The following is a 27,043-nucleotide window of genomic DNA, read 5'->3' as shown; positions in this document are numbered from 1 at the left end:
ATAGAGTGTTCTAAAGTGTGTATGTTTTTAACTACCAGCATATTTCTTATCAAAGATTGGCAGTATATCCTTCAGTACATGATTACTATCAAGACAATGGCTGATCTAGCAGCTTCATGCTCCTTTAAGACTGTGCATTTCACATTTGAGCTTCTCGGTCCCTAGGAAGATAAGCATTCTTGAAGAGGATGCCATTACATGGCCGTCTCAGAACTTCCAGTTGATAATACTTGGCAAGCCTAAAGTGAATTAGGAAGCTCTCAACTTCTTAGCATTTAAAACCAGCAATAAAGTAGCTGGGAAGTAGAACAAGAAAAAATTACCCCTTGCATATACCTATTTTCCAGAAAGAAAAAAAATTGTGTTCTTTTAAAGCAGTATCTTTTAAAAAATATCTTTGGTGATCCGAACAGAGGGGTTGGTGGGGTAATGATTGCTGTTGTGTTATATTCACAAGGAATTGCTAAGTAACAATGCTGTATATTGGAATAGCATTTTACAGTCTATAAATGCCTTGTATCACAATATGCTGATGATTCCCAAATTTTTATATCCAGCCTGTGCCTCTATCCTGAACTCTAGGCTCATATAACCAACTGCCTACCCAATACTTCCCTTAGAAATCAAAAAGCTTGAAATTAACGTGTTCAAAACTGAGCTCCTCATACTCTCTCCTTCCGCCATTTCCCCAAAGTGCTCCTCCTTCTGCCTTCCCCATCTCAGCTAATGGCAACCCCATGATTTTAGCTAGCAGATTAATTATTTGATGTGTCATGCTCAAATCTTCTCTCTCTTACTCTTCGCATTTGCAAAATTCATAGGCTTTAATTTGTGATATGTCCTGAACTCGATCATGTCTTACCACCCCTGGGACCCGTAATCGTGGTCCAAACCGCCATCATTTCTCACCCATATTATTGAAATAACCTTCTAACCTGCCTCCCTGCTTCTACACTTACCCCTCATCAATCTATTCCCAACGTATCAACCAGAGCAATTCTGTTAAAACACGTATTACGTTAAAACCCTCCGCTCAAAACCCTCCAATGTTTTCCTATGTCACAGTTTTTATGAAGACTTACAAGGCCCTACGTTACTTGTACTATTATCCCCTTACTTATCCAGGTACAGAAAAATGGCCATTCCAAACATGCTGAACAGCCACTGTTTTCTCTGCGGGAATGCTCTTACCTCATATATCTATGTGGCCAGCTTTGCAATTTCTTCTGATTTTTAACTCAAAGGGCTCGTTCTTAATGCCCTCTCCATCTAAACGTGCATACCTCCTACCAATACATGCTTCCCAATCTCCCTTGTCGGCTCTGTTTTCTTACTTAGCGCTTAGTAATATATGCCATACTAGATAATTTCTTACTGAGGTCCTGTGTATCATCAACCTCCATAACTGGAATGCAAACTCAGTGAGGGCAAGGATTTGAGCTAGCTGTCCTCTGTTCTATCTCTAGTGTCAAGGCAATGTCTGGCACACGCTAGGAGCTCCAGACTTATTTGTTGAATGAATATACAAAGCATTGCCATAGCTGATCCTTCCAACAATACAATTCTATCTCCAGATTCTACTGAGGCAGAAAGTACATTCAGAGTGATCATATGACTTAGTAAAAGGCAATAATTATACACAGTTGTTTTCCAGAGGTATTTCCATAACCCTAGGTTGCTCCACCCCAAGTTCAAGAACAGTGTGACTCCTGAATCATCTGAATCCAATGAGTAAACATAGACGTTGTTTTCTATAAACCAGTAAGAGAAGGATTCTTGGGCATCTCTATTTCCATATTATTATAACACTTCCTCTGAATTAGTAAAACCGATTTTTTAAAAAATTGAGTTGATATTTACAGAATATAAATTAACCATTTTAAAGTGAACAGTTCAGTGGCATTTAATATATTCGAGATGTTGTGCAATCACCACTTCTAGAAACACAAGATTTTCCTTGTATTCCTTCCTTCTTTCCTTTCTTTCTTTTCTTCTTTCTTTATTTCCTTCTTTCTTTTCTTTCTCCCTCCCTCCCTCCGTCCTTCCTTCCTCCTCTCCTCTCTGTTTTTCTCTTTTTTCAGACTGTGCTATGACAAATATAGAGAATAAAGCCAGAAGACAACTTAGAGAACCCAAAGTCTTTTCTATGGATCAATTTCTTGCTTTCTAAATGCTAATATTTTTCTGCCATGTTCACTAGACTATTCCTAGGCTCTAGTACTTTTACGGTTTGAGAAAGAAACAATGCTATATGCAGTTTTGATGTGTGGTTAGTTATTACTATTCACAGCATCTTCTTGATACTTACATTAGAATTACCCATAAACTTTAGTTCATATTATCTGGTGTTTGCTAGGGCTTTCCTTAGTCTGTAGGCTTTCCATAAAACTTTAATTTTACATTTACAAAGTCAATTTTTATAATTTCACTAATTGTATATTATATAATATATTAGTATTTTATATAAATACCATCTATTCTTGTGAATTTGTCTCAAGAACATGCCATGCTCTGTCTTGTCTTGTGGTCTCTGAGAAGCCCAGTTTTCCTAACGGCCGTCTCTGTCCTTCATCTGTCAAATTCGCTCCATACCCCAAGGCCCAGGCTTCCTTCTTCTGTGAGGCTCTTACCAGCAACTCAAAGGGCTACTGATTTTCTTACCCTCTGAATTTCTTTTATTGTTCTTATTGCCTGCACCACGTGATTGATGATCAGTCAATCACATTCTGTTCCGTCTTGTTCGTTATCATTTCATCACTGCTCTGGGGCCTCACTGCCTTTTCCATCAACGGAGAGGAAGTGCCTAGATGCCCTTGAAACTTTCTTCCAACTCTGATTTTGATTATGTGAAATAGTTTTTTTCTTCTTGGATTATAAACTTCTTGAGACAGATACATACATGTGTGTATATACATATATATATATATATATATATATATATATTTTTAATGTTTGTTTTTGAGAGAGAGAGAGAGAGAGCGTAAGCAGGGGAGCGGCAGAGAGAGAAGGGGGCAGAGGATCTGAAGCAGGCTCTGCACTAATAGCAGAGAGGCTGATGCAGGGTTTGAACACACGAACCACAAGATCATGACTTGAGCCAAAGTCAGACGCTTAACCGACTGAGCCACCCAGGCACCTCACAGATGCCTCACAATCTACTCTGCTCAGCACAGACAGGTGTTCAGCAAATTTCTGGTAACCATAAGGAGGCATTTTCTGTGTATATAGGAGGGTGATACGGCTCCTAGAAATGATAATTATCCATTCAATCAAATTAATAGGGTTATAACATTCGGGTCTCCAACATGGCATTTTTGGTACCTGGAATAGTGTGTTCCATTCTGGAAGGCTTGCCTTAAGATAGAGATCTTTCTGTTGGATACAGACAAATTAGGGTAGACTCTGGAAACCATAATATAGGAGGTGTTGAAGGCACGTAGCCTGGATAAGAAGCAATTAATAAGAGCCCCCCCCCCCCCCCAAAAAACCCAACAACAACAAACAAACCCACAACTGTATCCAAATGCTTAAAGATATATAATGAAAAACAGTATTTGGGTGGTCTGAAAGATAAGTCTAGGACAAGTGAATGGCTTTTCATAGAATGGTGATTTCAGCTTAGCATAAGTAACAATTTTTTGTAAGTTTCTTATAAATTAGCTATTTAACAATGGAATGAGTTATGTGCCTCATTGGCTGTATTGATTAATTCTAAGATGTTCACTGAATGCCTGCTCTATGCCAGTACTGTTTTTGACACAAGCAAGTGATGAATGCGATAGTCAGAGACCTGCTGTCATAGAACTTATATTCTGATGGGACATAAGAAACAATAAGAAAAGGGGCACCTGGGTGGCTCAGTTGGTTGAGGGTCCGACTTAGGCTCAGGTCAGGATATCAGGGTTCATGGATCTGAGCCCCTGTCGGGCTCTGTGCTGACAGCTCAGAGCCTGGAGCCTGCTTTGGATTCTGTCTCTCTCTCTGCCCACCCCTGCTTGAGCTCCGTCTCTCTCTCCCTCCCTCTCTCTGATGAATAAACGTTAAAAAAAATCTCATTTTGGGGTGCCTGGGTGGCTCAGTCGGTTGAGTGTCCGACTTCAGCTCAGGTCACGATCTCCCGGTTCATGAGTTCGAGCCCCATGTTGGGCTCTGTGCTGACAGCTCAGAACCTGTAGCCCTGTGTCTCCCTCTCTCTCTGCCCCTCCCCTACTCATGCTCTGTCTCTTTCTCTCAAAAAAAAAATCAATGTAAACAAATTTTTTAAGAAAGAAACAATAAGAAAAAACAAAGAACTCCACAAAGAAAAGAAAAGAAAACAGGGCATGGTGATAGAAAGAAGGGAGGTGGGAAGGGATCCAGGCAAGAAGAGATGGGGTGGTCATGGAAACCCCTGTGAAGATGACATATGAGATGAGACTGAAATGAACAAAAGAGCCAGCCATGTAAGTATCTCAGGGAAGGGCATTCCACGCCGTCATACAAGCGTGGATGTTGGAGGACACACAGCCAATGACCCTGTGACGGTTCAGATGTGTGTGTCCACTGGGTTAGGCTCTGGTGCCCAGCTGTTTAGCCAAACACTAACCTGGATGTGCCATGAAGGTAGTTTGTAGATGTTACTAACATTTCCAATCAGTTAGCTTTTGAAGGAGATTATTCTCCAAGATGCGGGTGAGTCTCAACGAATCAACTGAAGGCTTTAAGAGCAAAAGCAGGTTTCTCTGGGAAGAAGGAATTCTACCTCAAGACCACAGCATCGAATCCTACTGAGTTTCCAGCCTCTCAGCTGTCAGCCCACTCTACAGATTTCAGACTTGCCAGTGCTCACCATCACTCAAGGCAATTCCTTAAAATAAATGTGTGTGTGTGTGTGTGTGTGTGTGTGTGTGTGTGTGTACAGTATATATATATGCACACACACATACATATAGATGTATAGCCTATTGGTTCTGTGTCTCTGGAAAACTCTGACTTATATAGACCCCTTCCTGGGAGCTTCTGTATTTCCTGGCATGAAGGGTCTGTGATTCCATAGCTGATTGTGTGGGAGTGGGGAGTAGACTCTAACAGGTTATGATACCAGAATTGTTTAGGGACCAAAAAAGGTATGAATGTAACGCATAGAAAGCATTCCTACTTCACAAATATCCCTGTTGTCTGTTGAATCCTACAGTGTAGGAGGGTAGCCTGCCATTACAAATGTCCGATAAAACATGGACATTTCATTCCTTACTCTGTTTCTACATTTTAGAATTGATTCCTTACTTTAGAATTTCCCTTGAAGCACAATTTAAAGAAGGGGTAATTAGGGGAGCCCAAATGAGATCTTTCCATTCTTTGCTGGATTATTTAAAGTAGACGTATTTCTGTGTTTTGGGCTATCTCTACAGCCCAAGGACTAATCAAGAAATTCAAGGTGAAGTGCATGATCTGCTCAGCCAGCAGCCATTTTTGATGTCTAATCTCTTACAAATACCTGAGAAATCACCTTGAAATTATTTTCCTGGCATTTGCACAACTGATACAGGTCACTGATAGCATTTGTTATTCTGTCACCACCTGCTACTCCCTTCAAGCTCAGCAAATGCCTCATCAAACATTTCACAGACTCGAGACAACTTTCTCACCAGAGAACCAAACCTCCAGCGTCTCTTGGCCATCGCTGACAGGTGAACCTCCAGTATTTTCCACCAGCGGTGCAGAGTGTAGAAGAATGTCATTAATTCCCAGATAGCTACTGGCAGAGTGCGAATTACAGATTACCATGGTAAACGCACCATTTTGATGAGTAGACAAGGCCTTTATTATTAACTTTGAGTGTTATCAGTCCTCTTTTCTTCTCCATATAAAATGTGTTTTAGTTTTTTTAAATGCCTAATCGTATACAATCTTAAAATATGCTAATTAAATTTTGTCAACATAAATCCAAACTTCAGAGTGTGAGGAATCTAAGCTGTGTTTTATGGGTAGGCAGTTTGTAAGTTTGAACGAAATTTTTGTCCCGAATGAGTCATGAAGGAACGCAAAACAGGGGATGTGGGATGGAAATTGATATTTGGAACGTTGGAGTCTCCCCTCGTATCTTCCTTCTAAGGATGTGCTGAGTCCCGTATTCATAGGGCTTAGCTTGATTCATGGATTCCAAGGCCCATGGAAAAGGCTCTATGATAACAAAATGCTTTGCTTAATCTGATGCATTTTTCTCCACTCTTTTCTTCTTTACTTTCGATGGGTTGCTTCTGCGGAAACTTCTAGACGCATCCTGTTTTCTGTCCCACCGTCACTATTTCAGATTATAGAACATATATTTCGTATGTTCCCATACATGTCTTCCAAGTAACTTAGGACATTTGTCCACAAGCATGGAGGAGAGATTCCAGGTACCCCCGAGGGGAGGGAGCTGTCGCCCTCAAGTCGTTCCACAAAAGGAACTGCCTACTCCATCTTCGCAGTGTACAGAAATGCTGGGTCCAAACACCAGCCCCTAAACAGCTGTGTGAGCACTGGCAGGGTCCTTTCTTTATGCTCACTCTTTGCAGTGTTGTCTGAAGATCATGCCCCCAAACTTCACATACTTAATCCCATTTCTGCGTGTAGTACTTAATCCCATCTCTGTGTGAGCTTACGTCTAAGTATCTCTAGACTTTACCATGTCCCGTCTGAGTCTTTTCTTCTAGCTAAATATTCTTGGTCCCTTGAAACTAAGTGTCCCTTTATCAAGTGTGATGATTAATTTTATGAGGTAACTTGGCTGGGCTGCGGTCCCCCGTGGTCCACCATTATTCTAGATGTTTCTGTGAAGATATCTATAGATGCAGTTAACATTAAATCAGTGGACTTTGAGTAAAGCACATTACCCTCTGTCAGGTGGATGGGCCTCATCCAGTCAGAAGAAGGACTTAAGAGGAAAGAGGAAGGTTGCCTGGAGGTGCAAGTTGGCCTCAAGACTGCAACGTAGAAACCCTGCCTGAGCTTCTAGCCTGCTGCCCCGTGGAATTTGGGCTTAAGACAACCGCAACATCAGCTCTTGCCAGAATTCCAAGCCTGTGGGCCCATTTGACAGATTTATGACTTGCCAGCCCCCACAATCATGTCTGCCAATTTCCTAAAAGCTCTCTCCCTCCCTCTCTCTTTCTCTCTCTCTCTCTCTCTCTCTCTCTCTCTCTCTCCTTCTCTTTCTCTCTCAATCTCTCTCTCATATATATCTAGAAATGTATCTATTGGTTCTGTTTCTCTGAAGAAACCTGACTAATACACCGAACGACAAACTATTTTCATTTTTCTCATCCTCCTCATTATTTTCTGAACATGCTCCAGGTTACTAACACCTTCCCTGATATGCACGAGGTGTGATGAGAACAAGGTTGAGCAGAATTATTTCCACCGTATCCTAGCTCCAGTATCAGCCCGTGCACACCTTAGTAGTCCCTAAGAATAGAGCCTTGGCAATAGAGAGAGCTGGATTTAACTTAACAATTTTATGACTTAAACAAGTTACTTCTTTCAGGTTCAGTTTCTTAAATCTCTGGATGACGATAGTAACTACCTCATGGTATCTTGTGGTGGGAGAATAAAAAGATAGTCTACTTTAAGGAAAGAAACAGTTGTTCTTTGGCTTTAGAAACAGGTAATCACCAGAACCAGGTTTAAACCCATCGTAATTGATCAATGACAACTTGCTACAGTAACAGAAAGCCAACCGGTGACAGAGCAACGCTTCTTAAAAACAGCCAATTAGCAACAGCCTCCCAGCAACGACCATACTTCGGAAGGTCAGCCAACCAACAGCCATCTTACTTGAATAACTCCATTTCCAGGCCCAAATACCAACTCATCCCTAAGGCCCCTGCTTCCGCATACGCATGATCCCTGAACTTGACGTTTGCTCAAACCCCCGTACAAGTGCAGCTGTCTGCTTTGCTCAGAGACACTGCATTTTATAAGTACAGCGCTCCCCTGTTCAGCAATAATTTCAACATTTTGTTTCAGGCATTGAATGGTGGTCACATCTTTTGACAGAGGATAAAGTTGGAGCATATGTGAAAAGTATAGTGCCTGGCATAGAATAATCATTTGATGAATGTTAGCTGTATTCTTGAGTGTGTAATCTGTTGGTGTCCTCTAACGTTGCTCGGGCTTTTTTGATAGCAAATGCTGCCAGCCCGGGAATGATATTTTGATTGTTTGGCATGCCTGCACACAAAATGGGCATGTCTGGGGCATGAAATCAACATCCACCTAGGCCTGTGACAAGGAAAAGGAACGCCCTAACAAGCAGGATGATCAGGACAATAGTGGCTCGTTGGAAATATCCGTGACCATGGCTACACCTTGTCCAGCTATACTCCCGTCTGCTTCACAAGCTGCTGTCTGAGCCTTGCTACATTACAGTGTAGACTCACAGTGTCCACTAAACTCTGGAGTTCTCTCCACAGGGGCTGCCGATGACCCATCAATTCCCAGCTGCATGTGTTTGGTTTTTTTAAGACCCCAAAAGAGCAGGGTAAGACCTTTATCACATTCAATTTCATCTTGCTAAATTTAGTCCAGTGCACCAGTCTGATCAAAATCCTAGATGGGAAAATGCCTTCGAATATACATCGAAGTGGGAAACACTAAGGTTTTAGACACATAGAAGGATATTTTTGCCTTCCTAGTGAAAGGCTCTGCTCTGTCATCACTTTGTGCATGAGATTCTGCTGTTAAAGATGGGATCCAGGAAGGAGGAATGTTTATTTTTTACTTTATATAGACATTATTTCTTTAGCGTTACAGAAAATTATTTTTTTTTTTTTCAACGTTTTTTATTTATTTTTGGGACAGAGAGAGACAGAGCATGAACGGGGGAGGGGCAGAGAGAGAGGGAGACACAGAACCGGAAACAGGCTCCAGGCTCCGAGCCATCAGCCCAGAGCCCGACGCGGGGCTCGAACTCACGGACCGCGAGATCGTGACCTGGCTGAAGTCGGACGCTTAACCGACTGCGCCACCCAGGCGCCCCAGCGTTACAGAAAATTATTGAGAAACTAGTAAAGAGTTCATGTATGCCAGCACCCAGTTTCCTCTATTATTAACATCTTACATTCATGTGGTATCTTTGTTATAATGATTGATACATTATTGTTAACTAAAGTCATACTTTATTCAGGCTTCCTTAATTTCTACCTAGTGTCCCGTTCTTCTCCAGGATTTCATCCGGGATACCATATTACTGTTAGTTGTCTTTTCTTTTTAGACTCTTCCAGATGGTGGACCTTTCAAACTTTCCTTGCTTTGATGACCTTGACAGTTTTGAGGGTTGGCCAGGTATTTTGTGGAATGCCCCCCAAATCTGTGTTTTTTCTCATGATTACATTGAGATTCTGGTTTTGGAGGGGAGGAAATACCCAGAGGTGAAGGGCCATTTTCATCACATCACATCAAGGGCCCGTACTATCAACATGACTTATCACTGTTGATGTTGGCCTTGATCACCTCACTGAGGGAAAGTTTGTCAGACTTTTCCCCCGTAAAGTCACTCTTTTATTCCTTTTTTCTATAGTATTCTTTGGAAGGAAATCACAATGCAGAGCCCACATTTAAAGATTGGGGAGTTATGGTCCACCTTCTTGAGGGAGGAGTGCCTAAATGAATTATTTGGAATTATTCTGTATGGGACATTTGTCTCTTCTCCCCTGTTTGTTAGTTTCTTTATTCCATCACGTATTTATATCAGGATGGCCTCATGGATTTTTAAAAACATTTTGGATTATAATTCAAAATAATATAATTCAAAAAAATGTTTTTTTAAAATTGTGCCAGCTTTGACCATCGGGCCCTCTTTCAGTTGACTCTTGTGCCCTTTTGACAGGATCCCGTTGTTAGGGGATCTCATTTGTTGTTTGGGGTTTGTTTGCTTGTTCAAGCACTTATTCTCCAGCAGCACAAAATGCCCCAGGCACCTCTTGTCCACCTGGGAGTAGAGGAGACCTGTCTTACTGAAGTTGTGTAAGACACCGGCAGGCAAGCCGTGGGCTGAGATCCCTTTCACCAAGTCTAACAGCGTGGTCTAGAGGCTCTCCTCCACTTCCAGACTGACCACGGTCAGACTTTGTGTTCTCCTGTCCTTTCTCTTCTTTTGCAAGACAAGGTCTCAAGTGTCTCAGGTTCAAATGGGGGAGGGGGTGGTCCCCAGTGGATGTCCAGTGCAAGATGGTAGGATGGACAGGAGTGAATTTCTTCAGGAAGGACATTCGCTGAAAGCCAATTTCCCCAAAGGCCAGTTCTCTGCGTTTGTTTTGTTTTTTAAACAATGTATAAAGTTTACAACAATTACTATTGATTGGGGTGTGTGTGTGTGTGTGTGTGTGTGTGTAAGTTTTGAAGATTTCTGCAAAATTTTGGTGGGCTTCTTTCATTTTATGTTCATAATAGCATCGTCGGGAATATTCTGTTGAATATGTCACGATTTTTTCAATCACTTTTGCAGATATATTCTCTAAGATGAACTTGCTTTTTTTTTTTAATCACAAAATCAAAACATAAGGTTGTACCTGTATTTTACAAGGCTCTCTTGGAGTCCCACGGCGATTGTGATATTCTTGCAATAAGGATAGTAACACCCCAAGCAGAAATGGATTGGTTCAGAAGCCCGCGAGGCCAGCAGTTGAGCCTGAAGTCAGAGACCTCAAGAGATGACTTCTATGCGTCCCTTTCTGGTGTCGCAGTTCTGGGTGCCCTTGAATTAAGGGGTTTTATTGCTACATCTTGACAATAGCCAGAAAAGATCTTTAAAAGCATAGTGCTTAGAGTAGCTAAGAGAAGGAATTCAGATGGCTGATGGAAACCTGGATCAGTAATATAGTCTATTAAACAAGGCATCTGAGGGCAGGAGCCTTTTTCAAGCGGGGTTTTTAAAACCTCCCCCGTAAGAAGCATTAGAAAAGAGAATGTTTGTCTTCCACATGCAGAGGCCTCCATAGGCAGCCGGGTGGCATTTTTGCTCAGTAGTGGCCTTTGGGCGCGTCAGTCAGAGAGTCACAGGTGGCTGAAGCCACGGAGGGACTTCTTCAGCCTCTTCTCCCCACACCCACAGCCCCAGAATGCCTCATGTTTTTCAAAAGATTTATCAAACCGTAAAACACAAAGGTAAATGGGTGGCTCAGCTGTCTGAGTGTGGATCAGAAGCTCTGATGGGCTGACTCATGGAAGATCCATTACCGATGCCACATATGAAGAATTTTGTTGTCGTTGCTGCTGTTGCTTGAACCAAGTGGCCCGGAGACATGAATCAGTATGGTGACTGTCAGCTGAAGAAGTTAGTGGTAGGACCTCTGGTTGTAAATAGAAATGTTAAAGGGTGGTTTTTTTGCTTTCGAAACATCTATTAAGTTTGTCTATGATATTTATGCTTTAAAGGATTATACAAATATATCCTCTCCCACTAAGTAGACTACCTCGTTAAAATAAATATTATTTCCCCGTAGAAGTTCGGCAACCAAATCATTTTCGGTAAAGACATTTTGAATCTCCTAGTTCATCAAGTGTCATTTAGCATATTTTGAACAGTGAAATTATAACATCCGAAACCAAGTAGGAGTGCCAGATGAAGGATACCCAGTTAAGCTTGAATTTTAGATAAACAGTGAATATTTCTCGTAGGTCCATGCAATGTTTGGGATATATTTTTACTCAAACTTTACTTACTTATTTCAAATTGAACAGGGAATCCTGTATATTATTTGCTAGCTCTAGCAACCCTCTCACCAAGGCAGATTGCCCTGGGAGGAATTTGAAGCTATCCACGTAGTTTTTAATCAAGCACATCGGCTTTTTTTTTTTTTTTTTTTTTTTTTAAATTTTTTTTTCAACGTTTATTTATTTTTGGGACAGAGAGAGACAGAGCATGAACGGGGGAGGGGCAGAGAGAGAGGGAGACACAGAATCGGAAACAGGCTCCAGGCTCTGAGCCATCAGCCCAGAGCCCGACGCGGGGCTCGAACTCACGGACCGCGAGATCATGACCTGGCTGAAGTCGGACGCTTAACCGACTGCGCCACCCAGGCGCCCCAAGCACATCGGCTTTTATTTACACTGTGATATCAACTTTACACAATCCATGGAATAGACGTGTGTCTGACACCTTGCAACTCATTGGCTCTCGGCCCATTCCGATCCACCTCACAAAGCCCCATCACACCAGAGAACTGGCTTTTGTCATGGCCACCAGTGATTTCCATGTTGCCAGATCCAACGGACACTTTTTGTCCTCCACTTCTCAGCAGCTTCCAGTGACGTTGACCTCCCTCCAGCTTTTGAAAGAGCTTTGGCTTCCGTGACCCCCTTCTCTGTCCTGCTTTTCTACCTACCTGACCACTAATCCTCATGCCTCTGTCAGCTCCTCTTGTATTCTAACTACAAATGGGGAATTCCTGGGGCGCCTGGGTGGCTCAGTCGGTTGAGCGTCCGACTTTGGCTCAGGTCATGATCTCATGGTTCGTGGGTTCGAGCCCCATGTCGGGCTCTGTGCTGACAGCTCAGAGCCTGCAGCCTGCTTCGGATTCTGTGTCTCCCTCTCTCTCTCTGCCCCTCCTCTGCTCATGCTCAGTCTCAAAAATAAATGTAAACATTAAAAAAAATTTTTTTTTTAAAAATTGGAAATTCCTTATGGCTCCATACCAGGTTCCCCTTTCTTCTCTTTCTATACCAACACCATCCGATAGAAATTTCTGTGAGGATGAAAATATTCTATATCACTTATCAATGCAGCAGCCACTACCCACACGTGGGTGGCTTAGGAAATGAGGCTAGTTATGACCGAGGAATTCAATTTTTATTTAAAAATGTTTTAATGTTTATTTATCTTTGATATAGAGACAGAGAGATAGTGTGCAAACAGGGGAGGGACAAAGAGAGATAGAGACAGAATCTGAAGCAGGCTCCAGGCTCTGAGCTGTCAGCACAGAGCCTCGCACGGGGCTCAAACTCACCAGCCACGAGATCATGACCTGAGCCAAAGTTGGATGCTCAACCGACTGAGCCACCCAGGTGCCCCTGCATTTTTTATTTCATTTGATTAATTTCTATCACGACATATAGCCAGCAGCTACCATATTGGATAGCACAACTCCAGGCTGTCTTACAAGGCTGAGCTATGATAAAGCAGCTTTAGACTTAGGATTTCCTGGGTTTTATCTGTAGCTCTGATCTCCCCACGGAGCTACAGTGTTATATGCATCTGATAACTCAGATGACTCACAAGCATGGACTGATCATAGCTGGTTTTTTTCCTCAGCTGCCACTATTCGGAGAATGGCACCACCAGCTACTCGGTTTGTTGAACCTGGAAAATGAGAGTTGTTCTTGATTTTTTTTCCCTTTTCCTTACTATCTCACGTCCACACCATAAGTGACTTCCATTGATTCTACCTCCGACTTGCATTTTGCGTCTGTCCACTTCCTTTCATCTCCGCCGCTACCTCTTAATTCGAGCCATCATTTTGTCATGCCTGAATAACTTGCAATAATCTCCTGGCCTCTTGAACCCCACTTCAGCCGCCTGTCTGAACATGATCGTCTCAAAACATGAGTTGGATCGTGTCGTTTTTCTGCTTGTAATTCATCCCCGGTTCGCCTCTGCTTTGGGAATAAAATGTCAATTCCTTGTTTTGGACTTCAAGAATCTGGACCCTGCTTTCCCTTCCAACCCATCTGATACTGTGTGTCCTCTTGTCCCTTTGACTAGGCCTTCTGAGGCCACACACGCTCTGCTGCCTCAGGGCCTTTGCACTTGCTACTTCTCATCTGCAGCCTCTTCCCCACCCATCGACCTGGACAGCCTTTTCTTACCCTTTGGTTCTTTTTTTTTTTTTTTTAATTTTTTTTAACGTTTATTTATTTTTGAGACACAGAGAGACAGAGCTTGAACAGGGGAGGGGCAGAGAGAGAGGGAGACACAGAATCTGAAACAGGCTCCAGGCTCTGAGCTGTCAGCACAAAGCCCGACATGGGGCTCGAACTCACGGACCGTGAGATCATGACCTGAGCCGAAGTCGGACGCTCAACCGACCAAGCCACCCAGGCGCCCCTTACCCTTTGGTTCTTGACTACGTACTGCAGGGAGCTCTCCCCTCACCACTTATCCCAATGGGTTTCGCTTCCACTTTCTTATTCTCTGTGTCCGCATATGGACCGTTTTCTCCTTCATGGCCCTTCCCATCTGTAGGTACATTGTGTGCTTGCTTCCTGAATGTCTGTGTAGCCCACCAGCCCACATGCTCCAAGAGGGCAGAGGCTTCTATTTCACTCACTGAACATATGTAATACTTGCACATCACTGATGCCTGGTGGAGTTCAATAAATATTTGTTGAATGTATGAATGAATGGATGAGCTCATGCTTTGACTTATAGGCAGGGTACTATATCTAATTTTGTCACCTTCAAAATCCAATTTTTAATTTGTATTTTACAGTGCAAATGACATGACTCCTGTCAACTTCCTCCCTTTTCCATTAAATGAACACAATAATGGCATCCAGGGAAAAGTCAGAGATGATAGAGATTAATTACACTGAGAATACTGTCTTCCTTTCAAGCCTCCATGAGACCATATTGTGTTGAGCTTCCTGGAACGGCTTACACTAAAGAGGTTTCCAATACTATTCTGGCAAATTAGAGACCCTGGTTGCACTTTGAAATCATCTGAGAAGCTTTAACGTATACTGACTGGGTGTCAGCCCTGGAGATTCTGATTTAATTGGTCTGGGGTGCACCCTGCATACTAGAACCACTCAAGCTGCCCGGGAGATTCTAACGTGTGGTCAGGGTTGCGTCTCCCAGAGGGAAGTTGTGGACCGAAGAAAGAGTTGACTAGGGAATCACAGGAGTGTACTCATCTTTATTTAATCTTGAGGTTAGTACTCCATGTATTTCTTGGGGTGGTAAAATACATATATAACACTCAATAATTTAAAATGGTATCTATCTGACATACTGAGATTTAGTGATGCAAATTGAGTATTCTATGCAACGAGAATACTCCATTCTCAAAAAAAAATGTAGGTACTTTGTATTAATTTGAAAACTGAATGATTTTAGTAAGTATTGGGAGCTATGCAAAAATGTGTGTGTGTGTGTGTGTGTGTGTGTGTGCATTCTGAATACTTTGAATTGGCTTTCTGTTATTAGCATAGCAAATAGTTGTTTCTAAAGTAAACTACTGGAATACATAGAAATAAATTTATCTGAGAAAGTGAAAGACCTGACCCGCACACTGAAAACCATAAGACATTAATGAAAGAAACTGAAGAAGACATAAATAAATAGATATCCCATGTTCATGGATTGGAAGAATTCATATTATCAAAACATTCATATTACTCAAGACAATCTACAGATTCAATGCAAAAATTCCTATCAATATTCCAACGGCGTTTTCCACAGAAATAGAAAAAACAATTCTAAAATTTGTCTGGAACCACAAAAGATCCCCAAACAGCCAAGGCAATCTTGAGAAAAAAGAACAAAGCTGAAGGCATTCTGATCTCTGATTTCAAACTATATTTCGAAGCTGTGGTAAACAAACAATATGCTATTGGCATAAAAACAGACACATAAATCAGTGAAATGAATAGAAAGCCCAGAAATAAATCCATATATAAAAGGTCAATTAATTTACAATGAAGGAGGCAAGAATACACAATGGGGAAAGAACAGTCTCTCCAACAAATGATGCTGGGAAAACTGGACAACCACGTGCAAAAGAATGAAACTGGACCACTGTCTTATACCATACACAAAAATTAACTCACTTGAATTAAGAACTTAAGTATAAGACCTGAAACTGTAAAATTCCTAGAAGAAAACAAAGGCAATAAACTCCCTGACATTGATTGATCTTGGTGATGATTTTTTGGATTTGACACCAAGAGCAAAGGCAACAAAAGCAAAAATAAGCAAGTGAAATGACATCAAACTGAAAGGCTTTTGCACAGCAAAGGAAATCATCAACATGAAGCAACTTACTGAATGGGAGAGAATATTTACAAGTCATATCTCTAACAAGGGGTTAATACCCGAAATACATAAAAAGTTCATACAAGTCAATAGCAAAAGAAACAATCCAATTTAAAAATGGGCAGAGGATCTGAAGAGACATTTTTAAAGAAGACACACAGATGACCAACAGGTACATGAAAAGATGCTCAGCACCACTCATCATCAGGGAAATGCAAATCAAAACCACAATGAGATATCATTTCACATCTGTTAGAATGGCTATTATTAAGAAGACGAGAAATAATAAGTGTAGGCCAGGATGTAAAGAAAAGGGAACCCTTGTGCATTGTTGGTGGGAATGTAAATTGGTGCAGCCACTGTGGGAAACAGTATGGAGGTTCCTCAAAAAATTAAAGATAGAACTACCATGTGATCCAGCAATTCCTCTGCTGGGTATCTATCCTAAGAAAAGACAAACACTAATTTGAAAAGCTATATGCACCCCCATGTTCATTGTAGCATCATTTATAATAGCCAAGACATGGAAACAATTGAAATACTTGTCTTCCTATGGATGAATGGATAAAGAAAATGTGGTATATAGATATGATTGAATATCATTCAACCATAAAAAGGAACGAAGTCTTGCTATTTGTGACAACATAAATGAACCTTGAGGCATTATGCTAAGTGAAAGAAGTCAGACAGGGAAAAGCCAATACCATATGATCTCACTTACATGCGAAATGTAAAAAATAAAACACGGAGTTCATAGATACAGAGAACGTATTTTTGGTTGCCAACAGTGGGGGTGAGCAAAATGGGTGAAGGGAGGCAAAGGTAAAAAAAAATAAAATGAAATAAACTATAAAACTGTCAAATAAAATGAATATGGTTTTATATAACAACTGTTTTCCCAGGTCATAATATGAACGACACTTTTTTTTCCTATTTCTATTTCAAAATTGCACAAGCATCAGCTACATTACTTTAAAACTCCTTTATTACATTTAATTGAACATTATCAATGACATTTATGAGGAGTAACAAATGAACAGTAAATCTGTGTTTGAATAAAACATCTCAGTTCTAATTCTGAAACCGAATCAGAAAAAAAAACATATTTTAGCACAATAATAATCCATTAACTACACATCACCGTTAGGTTGCGTCTGCAATGAAAACATTCATCAGTGTCAAGAAAAGGTATTCCGATGATACGGCAAAAGAAGATTCTCTTAAAAACAATGGCATCTTATCACTGCAATACTGTAGATTTTTTTAATTTTTTTTTTCAACGTTTATTTATTTTTGGGACAGAGAGAGACAGAGCATGAACGGGGGAGGGGCAGAGAGAGAGGGAGACACAGAATCGGAAACAGGCTCCAGGCTCCGAGCCATCAGCCCAGAGCCCGACGCGGGGCTCGAACTCCCGGACCGCGAGATCGTGACCTGGCTGAAGTCGGACGCTTAACCGACTGCGCCACCCAGGCGCCCCTGTAGATTTTTTTTTTTAAAGCAGTAGATATATACTTGGGATAAAATGATCAAATGTATTTCCTGAAGCTCTTTTAATAGATTATAAAATTTCTATTTAGCACTTACAAAGTGACTCAGGAGAGAAGATTGTAAATATTTCTTCCTGACGCTATTCTGACAACTTCTAAGGCCAGATAAGGATTTGTGAAACTCTCTATGGTCAACTGGGAAAGGCTTAGAAGGAGAACCAGGATTCTTGGCTTCTCCTCCAGTGAATTTAGCTCATTGATCATCATGGTATCCAGTTTGCTTGTAGGTTCATTTGGGAGAGTCACATTTCAGACCTAATTCTATGTCATGTGATAGGTTTTAAAATGCTGTGCAAAATTTCCCTATACTTTCTAAACACCCCCAACCCATAATTTTCTCAACTGATCAACATTTTTATTATTGTATGTGTCTCCTAGGTCAATCTCCCAACTCAACAAGAGATAGTTCCTAGTCTACATTTCCTGCCTGCATGGACACCAATACTATGTCGTGCCCAGGACTGTGGTTCAAAAGTCCTCACTGCCATAGCTAAAGAATGGACTAACCCCATCCGAATAACTGATTGCCGACCCCAACCTAGGTGGACACACGTCCCAAGTCTCTGCTCCATCTGTCCCAGAGGGAGCCGACTCTTGAGGAAAAGCCAAAGTGGGTCTCATGGCTCTGCAATCACCTGGAATTTTCAAAGGCAGCGGCCCTGCTGGAGAGGCCCTGGCCGCTGTGGTCGGCAAGTCCAAACCTTCCGGGTAGATGGACACGGGGATGTTTTCAGAAGCATAGTTACACCCCGAAAGGCTCTTAACTTCCTTTATGTTGTCACAGTATTTCAGAGCAGGGGGCTGGTAGGCCTGGTAGGACACTTTGGTGGTGGTGGTGATCACAGTCTGCAGTGCTGGAGCACCTGCGGAGGGAGTCGTGAGGTACCGACAGGGAAGCTCCGTGTTACAATAAGGGTGAGTGGACACGGCCTGGAACTGTCCATGGTCCGTCCTCTCCCCAAGGCCAGGTTTTCCAAGAGCTGGTTTCCAGCCATGTTGTTTACTGGCGAAATCAAAGCTTCTCTCAAGGCTGCTGTATGAGTTGACATTATATTGCAGTGCATTTAGATGGACCCAGTCCGTGTCATTCGGGAGATTGCTGGAATTTTTACAAAGGGTGGGATGTGTGTTTGGATTTGTGTAACTAGGACCTGCCAATTCGTAGCTGCAAGGTGCCCTGGGCAAATAGATTCTTGGGTTTGGATATTTCTGAAAGGGTGGCATTATGTCCGCTTGAAAGGTGGCAAGGTCACAGGTAGCTCTGTAAGCATCTGAGCTCGGGAAGGAAAAGCAAGGCTGTGCTGGAATAGGGAAGCCGGTGTCAGTAATTATATCAAAGTCTTCTGAATCTTCCAAGGAAGATATGTTGTTGAAATGTCCACTGTTGTCTTGATTCTCCCCCACCTAAAAAAAAAAAAAATGATATAAATTTTTATTTGTAAATAAAAATGTAAATTACATGGGCAAGCTCATCTGTAAGAGTAGCCAACCACCGAATAAAAACAAATTCCAGGGGCACCTGGGTGGCTCAGTCGGTTAAGCATCTGACTTCAGCTCAGGTCACGATCTCATGGTTTGTGAGTTTGAGCCCCATATCGGGCTCTCTGCTATCAGCACAAAGCCTGCTTCAGAACCTCTGTCCCCTTCTCTCTCTGCCCCTCCTCTGCTCTCTCTCTCTTTCTCTCTCTCAAAAATAAAAATAAAACCATTAAAAAAACCACTTCCAATTAGTGGGTTCTGTGCCGTGTTACAGCACTGCTCAGGTACGTGATTTGGGCACAGGGCCCAAGGGCTGTAGAACTTAAGCTTGCTCGGGCGTGAATAGCCTGCTGAATGAAGAGGGTTCATGGGTAGTTGGGAAGGGTGGGTCTGAGTGGTAGACGGTTCTGTGTTTCCTCATCCTATGTTTATAATCATAGAGACACAGATCTGGGTTCAAATCCTGCCTCTGTCCCTCATGAGTTGAACAAGTTACTTAACCTCTCCAAGCTTCAGATGCGTAATTAAAATTAAAAAAAAAAGAATTAAGACTGTTGAAGAAGAAAAAATAAAGTTAGCACAGTTGATCTGGTGTCTTTGCGCATAAATAGAAACTTTTAGCCTCCCAGAGCCTCTTACCCCTACCTTGCAAGTGCTGAGAATTGCAGGTAACTCTAACTGGACAAATAAAATTAAAAGTTAGTACGGGAAAGATAAGTTCTAACCAAAGGTAGAATCGGCAAAACCGCAAAAAAACAAACGGGGCTCAAAAATAATAACCTTCTCTTTAGGCTTTTGTGACCATTTCGTGCGTGAAAGCTCTTAGACCCTGTGTGCCTGGCACAAAGAAAGTGCTCAAACATCACTTTCTCCTACCCCCAGACTAACATGTCTGCTTGGCATGCTTTGGTTGAAAAGCCAAACTGGATCACTTTGCTCCAAGAAATTTTATCTGTTCTATGTAAATAAGGCCAAGGACCCTACCCTCTCAAGGATGTGCTGTTAACTCACTGTTGGTATGCGCATGTTTCTCTCGTTATTAAAAATGGGTAACTGCCCTTGTATACGGATGTCCGCACACACCCTCATTGTATCATTGACAGTAGAAATGGTTTGCTTTTTTTTTTTTTTTTTTTTAGAAAAAGAAATTAGAAACCCTGTCTGAAAAGGGGTGTCTGGGTGGCTCTGTCGGTTAAGCATCCAACTTCAGCTCTGGTCATGATCTCATGCTTTGTGAGTTCAAGCCCCGAATCGGGCTCTGCACGGACAGTGTGGAGCCTGCTTGGAATTCTCTCTCTCTCTCTCTCTCTCTCTCTCTCTCCCCCCCCCCCCTCTCCTTTGCTCTCGGCCCCTCCCTCCCTCTCTCTCTCCCTCTCCCAAAGTAAATAATAAGTAAACTTAAAAAAGAAAAGAAACCCTATCCAAAATGGTGACTCAATGACATTTTGTGGGAGATATAATTTTCACATAAAATCAAACCTTTCTAATTAATTTATGACATTCATATTTTACACAATCAGTGTATTTTGTGATGACAATGAACACAGACTACAGCGTAATGTCAGCTCCCCATTACCTCTGGTTCTCGAATTCTCTTTTTCTGGGGTTGGTAAAAAGAGGCCATTTGTCTCTTGATGGCACTTCTTCTAGCTTCCGTCTCTGATTTGCTCTCCGGTCTTGGGTGATCGTGGACTCCCTTGGCCTGCATCAATAAGGAAACAAATCATACGTTTGTTCCTCGGAAGGAAGCTTGCTGTGTTTGTCAAAAATTGACTGCGCCTTTCCCAAGATCGCGAGTTGTTTTTTGTTTTCTCAAAACGACAGAGGAAAAAACTATTGAGCAGCGTCAGTAACAGAAATCTTAAAAGGTTACTTAGCAATCCTTTCACCATATTAACTCAGCTATAACTATAATTTGGCTTAGAGCCCTTAAAGAGCACACACAAGGTGAGCTCATTTCCCCAGCACTGACTTCTGGCCACGGCGCTGCATTTGGTTTGGTCCCGAGTTTCTAAGGCACATGGCAGGTGGTCGGGTGCCTAAGCAGGATGAAAAAAATCCACCGCACATTGGAACACACCCCCACTTCCCCCACCTACTTGAAAAAATATCGCGTTGCCATCAAGCCTCCAGAAGTTGGTTACAGGGTACCCGCTGTGCCCTCGACAGGGGATCAGCTCCAAAGCCGAGTGGCAGTTGGGGCACGCTTTCTCTGCAAAGCCAGAGGGAGCGAAACATTAATAGCAACTCGGACTCGGTCGGCTCTGGAAGGAGGACGGGGCACAGGTGTCGGGAAAAGGGATCTCGCGGCCACAAGGCCCTCACTCTGTTGCTTAAGCCGAGCCTTGTCGCAGATGGCGGGCCGCAGCTGCAGGCGGGAGCCGTCGGGGAGGGCGCAGGCCCGGGCGCACACCACCACACCCAGGCACGACTTCTTGAGGATGTGGCCGTTGTGGTTGTTGGTGTTGCGCATGGCCCAGCCGCTCAGGTGGCGCTGGGCCTTCTTCTCGTCGCTGCGGTAGATGAAGCGCACGTAGCCGTCGGGCCACTCGCAGAAGTGGTCGAAGTGGGCTGGCTCCTGGAAAGGGGAGGGAAGGGCCGTGGAGTTGGTCCAGGCCGCACCTGACACGCCACGCTTTGCATTTGTCCCGAGCACGGTAGCGTGAAGAAGGTCCCCTTTCCATTCCAGAGATGTCAGAAACCACAGAAACTGTGATATCACACAATGTCACCTGCCGTTCTGTCGACTGGCTGTTCATCGATTATCCTCTAAATGCTGTCCATGTACTCGTTCATCTGGCCTTTCAGAACCCACGCGACAGCAGGTACTTTTATTGTCCCAATTTAAGCCAATAGTACACGGAGACCAGAGAGGTTATTTGCCGTGCCCCAGGTCACACAGCTAGTAAGACGTGGCTCTAGGATTTTAGCCCTAACAGTTTGATTACAGACCCTCTTTGCCTTACCATCGTGGTATACCACTTCCGGGTATCTTTAAATGTTAAATTAAAAATGAAGACATTTTGGGGTGCTTGGGTGGCTCGGTCAGGTAAGCATCAGATTTCCGCTAAGGTCAGGATCTCACGGTTCATGAACTTGAGCCCTGCTTTGGGGTCTGTGCTGACAGCTCAGAGCCTGGAACCTGCTTCGGAGTCTGTGACTCCCTCTCTCTCTGCCCCTCCCCCACTGTGCTCTGTCTCTCTCAAAAATAAACATTAAAAAAATTTAAATAAATACTGAGCACTAAGCAAAATCGGTCAGAGAGAGAGAAATACATGATTTCACTCATATGTGGAATTTAAGAAACAAAACAGATGAACAGAGGGGAAGGGAAGGAAAAATAAGATAAAAACAGAGAGGGAGGCAAACCATAAGAGACTCTTAAATACAGAAAGCAAACTGAAGGTTGCTGGAAGGGTGGGGGGTAGGGGGTGAGCTAAATGTGTGATGGGCATTAAGGGGGGCACTTATTGGGATGAGCGCTGGGTGTTATATGTAAGTGATGAATTGTTAAATTCTACTCCTGAAACCATAAAACAATAAAAAAATAAAATACTGAGCACTGCTTCGATATTCGTGGCTGGTGGTCTTTGCCCACGATACGTGGTATGGATACTGTAATGTCTTTCTCGCACAGAAGTTGAATATAAGATTGCCCTTTACCAAGCACTTAGTATTTACCAGGTCCTGTCTGGGGCAGGGGTTGGCACACTTGGAGCCCTTGGCCAAATCCAGCTTGTCACTTATTTTGGTACACGACTCACAAGCTAAGAAGGATTTTTATATTTTTTAATGGTTGGGGGGAAATCCAAAGAATTATATTTTGTGACACATGAAAACTATAGAAAACTCAGGGGTGCTTGGGTGGCTCAGTGGGTTAAGTGTCAGACTCTTGATTTTGGCTCTGGTCATGATCTCACATGGAGCCCTGTTGAGCTCTGTGGTTGGCATGGAGTCTGCCTGAGATTCTTTCTCTCCCCATCCCCCTCTGCCCTCCCTGGCTTGCTCCAACTCCTCCTCTCTCTCTCTCTCTCTCTCTTCTTCCTTCCCCTCCCAGAAAAGAAAATTATATAAAATTCAAATATCAAGATCCATAAAGAGAGTTGTATTGGGACATGGCCATGCACATATGTCTACGTATTGTCTAGGGCTATTTTTTGTATATGGCAGAATTGGGTATTTGGCACAGAGACAGTATGGCCCACAAAGCCACGTTACGAAGTATCAATGATCCTTACAACAACCTTCCATGACGGGCATCCATACGCTTATTTTGTAGATAAGGAAGCCAATGTTAGAGAGATAACCTTCTACAGTGGCATTACTCGTATTTAAACAGATCTGTGGCAGCCAGACCCGACTGGCTTCACCTGCAGGGTAGAGGCCGGAAGAGTATTATCATAGTAATAGGCCATTTGCACCTTCTGTCTCTCCCACCACCCCAAAGTAACGAGATCTAACATTTGCAGAGCAAAAACTATTCTCAGTCCGACAATTCTGACTTGGCTACATCGTTAGTATTATAACATTTCAACAGTAGTAGGTAAATGGGCAGTTTTGAGTTCCAGTGGGTTCTAAAACCACAGGGATATTGTCGAAATCATCGTTATTACAAATAGGCATCATTTATCTTTTCTCAGAAATATTGCAATTGACATAAATTAATACGCTGACTTAAGGTAAGTCACAAATGAAATATATACTGATGTACTAACAACTCTAATATCTAAATGCTAATATCTTTGTTTTTAAAGCGAACACTTCAATCTAAGGATGTTAGTAAAATAGACAATTTTCCAGAAGAGAGGATTCCATCAGCGTCCCCCCGTAGGGATAGAGAATCATGCCCCCCCCCACCGTCTCATGCCAGCTACCAAAGCGGTGACACTGAAAATGAAGCCGCAGAGACCATGTTTTAAAATCACAACAAGAACAGAGGACTCCAGGATTGAGTTGCATTTGTTCAAATGTGTCAGCACATGTGCACACGCAGTTGAGCATGCACACACTGAACTTGACAGGAAATCTGGATGACAGTTTAAGATTGTTATCTAGTTCCACCACCTGATGACAGATCGTCTTAGCCTGAAACTCAGGCAAATTCAGGAACTATCTCAAGGTCATCCAGCCAATGTCACTCTTGCCCCTTCAGTTAGCCAGAGCAGGGCCAGGATCCTGTTTCTCCACTTCTGCTTCCCAGTGCACCTGCCCTTTTAAGAGGTTACATGCATGCCCTGCTTAAGAACCAGTCTCCCAAAGGAAAAATAATTCACATTTGCATCGCAAGTCTAGAAAATGCTTGAAAGAGGAACCATCTTCCCATTACCTGGAAGTGGCTCTTTTCTGAAATGCAAGATTCTATTTTTTTTTCCTATGAAGATTTCTGGATGGAAGTCAGTGAGAATGAGGTGTCTTTGCCATGCCATGGTCCACTTTCACACAAATGGTACCAGTTGACTGTAAGGTAGCAGGCTTTACAACGAGTTACTACAGGGGAACCTGGGTGGCTCAGTCAGTTAAGCATCTGACTTCGGCTCAGGTCATGATCTCATGGTTCATGAATTCGAGCCATGCGTTGGGCTCTGGGCTGACAGCTGGGAGCCTGGAGCCTGCTTTGGATTCTGTGTCTCCCTCTCTCTCTCTGTCCTCCCCCACTTGCTCTCTCTCTCTCTCTCTCTCTCAAAAATAAACATTAAAAAAAACCCCTGAATTACTATACATATATACATCCAAAAAAGCGCTGATCTCTTGGAGAGGCTACTTGACTTTGATAATGAATTGCTATCCATCTGAATATCAATATGGCAGATCATAGATGTTGAATAAACACCATGTCTCTTACCTCTATGCCACAACATTGCTAGAAGTCCACCTTTGCAAATTCTTGGGAAGCTACTCCCCTTTCCTTCTACCTAAACCCAAGACTTCAAAGGCATTTCCTCAGCTTTTGCCCCAAGCCAGTAACTGCCCAGCTCGTTCCCTGGACTTGACCCTAAACTACTTTGTTCCATTAAAACAAAACAAACAAAACAAATCCACCCTAACAGAAGGTGATTTCCTTGTCATTAGAAAAGTAAGCTCAGAAGTTATGTCCAAAATCTGGATTGCAGAGTCTCTGTGTGCACCTATGGTCTGGTTAGCATGACCATGAAGGCAGCCACGGCGTCTGAATAAATCACCCAAGTCATGCTATTTGTTTAAGATTCGAGCCACCCCGATTTATAGTCGCGTCTTACAGTTTTGCTGCGTGAGAAGCAATGGAATCCGCATTTGTTGAGACTCTCTGCTACCCTTCTCATGAATTTCAAAGAACGGATCAAGAAAGAATCACCTGATTTCTATCTGGGATGAAGGAAAGTGAGAGACAGGCGTCCTGCTGTCGTCAGATGACTGGGAACCCAGGGCCTGACAGTCTCAGGGCTATGGGTGTGTTTCAAATAAGCGCAAGGAAAGAGCTGGGAGAAGGCAGATCACTAAAGCCAGCTCTGCCCTTTGCGGGGTCCCTCTAACCATTGAGGACTCTCGGGAGATGTGGGGGTGGGAGGGGGAGTCTCTCCTCGGTCCCTACAAGAACTTGAACGCCACCAGCCCTTTTGTGGATGGCCAGAGCCACATGCGCGCCCACACCGGTTTCCCGCACCTGAGGCATCTGCGGATCGTTGATATCCCAACTGAGCTTCATTCCGTAGGAGCACACGGCGTCCTCCTTCTGCCCTGCCTCCGCCAGCATCTGCCCCACCTCGCCCGCGCTCTCCGCCAACGATCCTGAAAAACAGAAGAAAAATCTAGAGATGTGCAAGGTGATGTTTTCCTCTTAAAAAATGAATTGGATAGAGACAGAGAGAGACAGAGAGAAATTTATTGAGAAATCCGGAAGTGGTGACCGCGGGGTAAGAGCCCTGTTCTCAGCCGCGGTGCTGAAAAGTCTCCATTCGGACCGCGGCGTGCGCGCCTGACCGCTGCCCGCGCATTTATAAAGACACACCTCCCCCTGCTCCGCCTTTCCCAGCTCCTCGTCAGCTCCCACCCTCCCGGCACCTGCAAGGCGGGTCACCGCCTCCCGGACAGAACTAGGAACGGAGGGACAGGTGGACCCGAGCCATCGGGAAAGGGAAGCCAAGATGTCAAGGGGCGAGGGTGCAGGTGGGAAGTTGGAATGTCTCTTTTAAGTTGAAATCTCCCCCCCCCCCGCCCCCCACCTCGCCTCGCCTCTGCGGTTTCGGATTGGGTTTAGATGGAAGGTTTTGAGACAGACGCTTTCCAGACAAGTCCTCTGAGAACCGATACTCAATTCCCGGGCACCTTATTTAAGACCTTTGCTGTCTGGGTAACCGCGCCCACGCCAGCTAGCCTTTGGCTCGCGCGCTCCAGGTCTCGGGCTTTGTCGTAGCTGTTGTGAGTGTCCGGGAGTCCGTGCTCGTTTTTAGGGAGTAGTGGTGTGGCGTCCGAGGGAATGCTGAAGGTCCCCGTGAGCTCGCGGGCCTAATGTGTCCTTATGCTTCGGAGGGACTGCGCAGGGACGTAGCCTGGTGGGACAAGAGTCCCGGAAAGTGAGCCCGGAGAACCTTAGGGAAAGATGAGCTAAAGGTAGCTGGACGGGGAGGAGGATGGTGGTCTCTGCGGGCCCCGGGAGCTCAAGCTCCTGCAGGACACTTAGCTCGCTCTGGCGCTCTCGGGCGCGCGCTCTCGCCTTCTGTCTCTCTCTCTCTCTCCTTCTCTCGTCTAGGCTCTCTCTGAGCGTAGTTTCCTTATCAGCTTAAACAGGGGATGGGGACTCTCAGTTCTTAGTCGCCATCCACCGGAAAACAACGTTTTAAAGACCGTCTTTATTGGTATTGTAGAACTACCCCCATTCCATCTGGGGACGTTTTCTGAAGAATACTGAAGCCCGGTGACGGGCCCAGGACGCTGTGGATTCCCCAGGACCGAGACACGTCGTCTTCATCTGTTCTTCCACCTTCGTAGGGTGATTCCGGTACCTGGAGGCGCCCAACAAAAGAAACCGATTGAAATGACTTAC

General features: G+C 43.5%; 1 protein-coding gene across 1 annotated transcript; it reads right to left on the bottom strand.

Moving 5' to 3' along the window:
• Positions 1 to 18,012: 18,012 nt before the first annotated feature.
• Positions 18,013 to 25,753, bottom strand: GCM2 (glial cells missing transcription factor 2). Its single transcript, XM_030314536.1, has 5 exons — positions 25,664 to 25,753; positions 21,349 to 21,601; positions 21,123 to 21,235; positions 20,600 to 20,725; positions 18,013 to 18,948 (listed from the first exon to the last, which is right to left on the bottom strand). The coding sequence occupies exons 1-5, from the start codon at positions 25,751 to 25,753 to the stop codon at positions 18,013 to 18,015; spliced, it is 1,518 nt and encodes a 505-aa protein (XP_030170396.1).
• Between the last annotated feature and the right edge of the window lie 1,290 nt (positions 25,754 to 27,043).

The sequence above is a fragment of the Lynx canadensis genome, chromosome B2 (genome assembly GCF_007474595.2).
Source record: "Lynx canadensis isolate LIC74 chromosome B2, mLynCan4.pri.v2, whole genome shotgun sequence".
Taxonomy (NCBI): domain Eukaryota; kingdom Metazoa; phylum Chordata; class Mammalia; order Carnivora; family Felidae; genus Lynx; species Lynx canadensis.
Note: the sequence above shows the minus strand (reverse complement) of the source record. Positions and strands in the feature narration are given on the sequence as shown.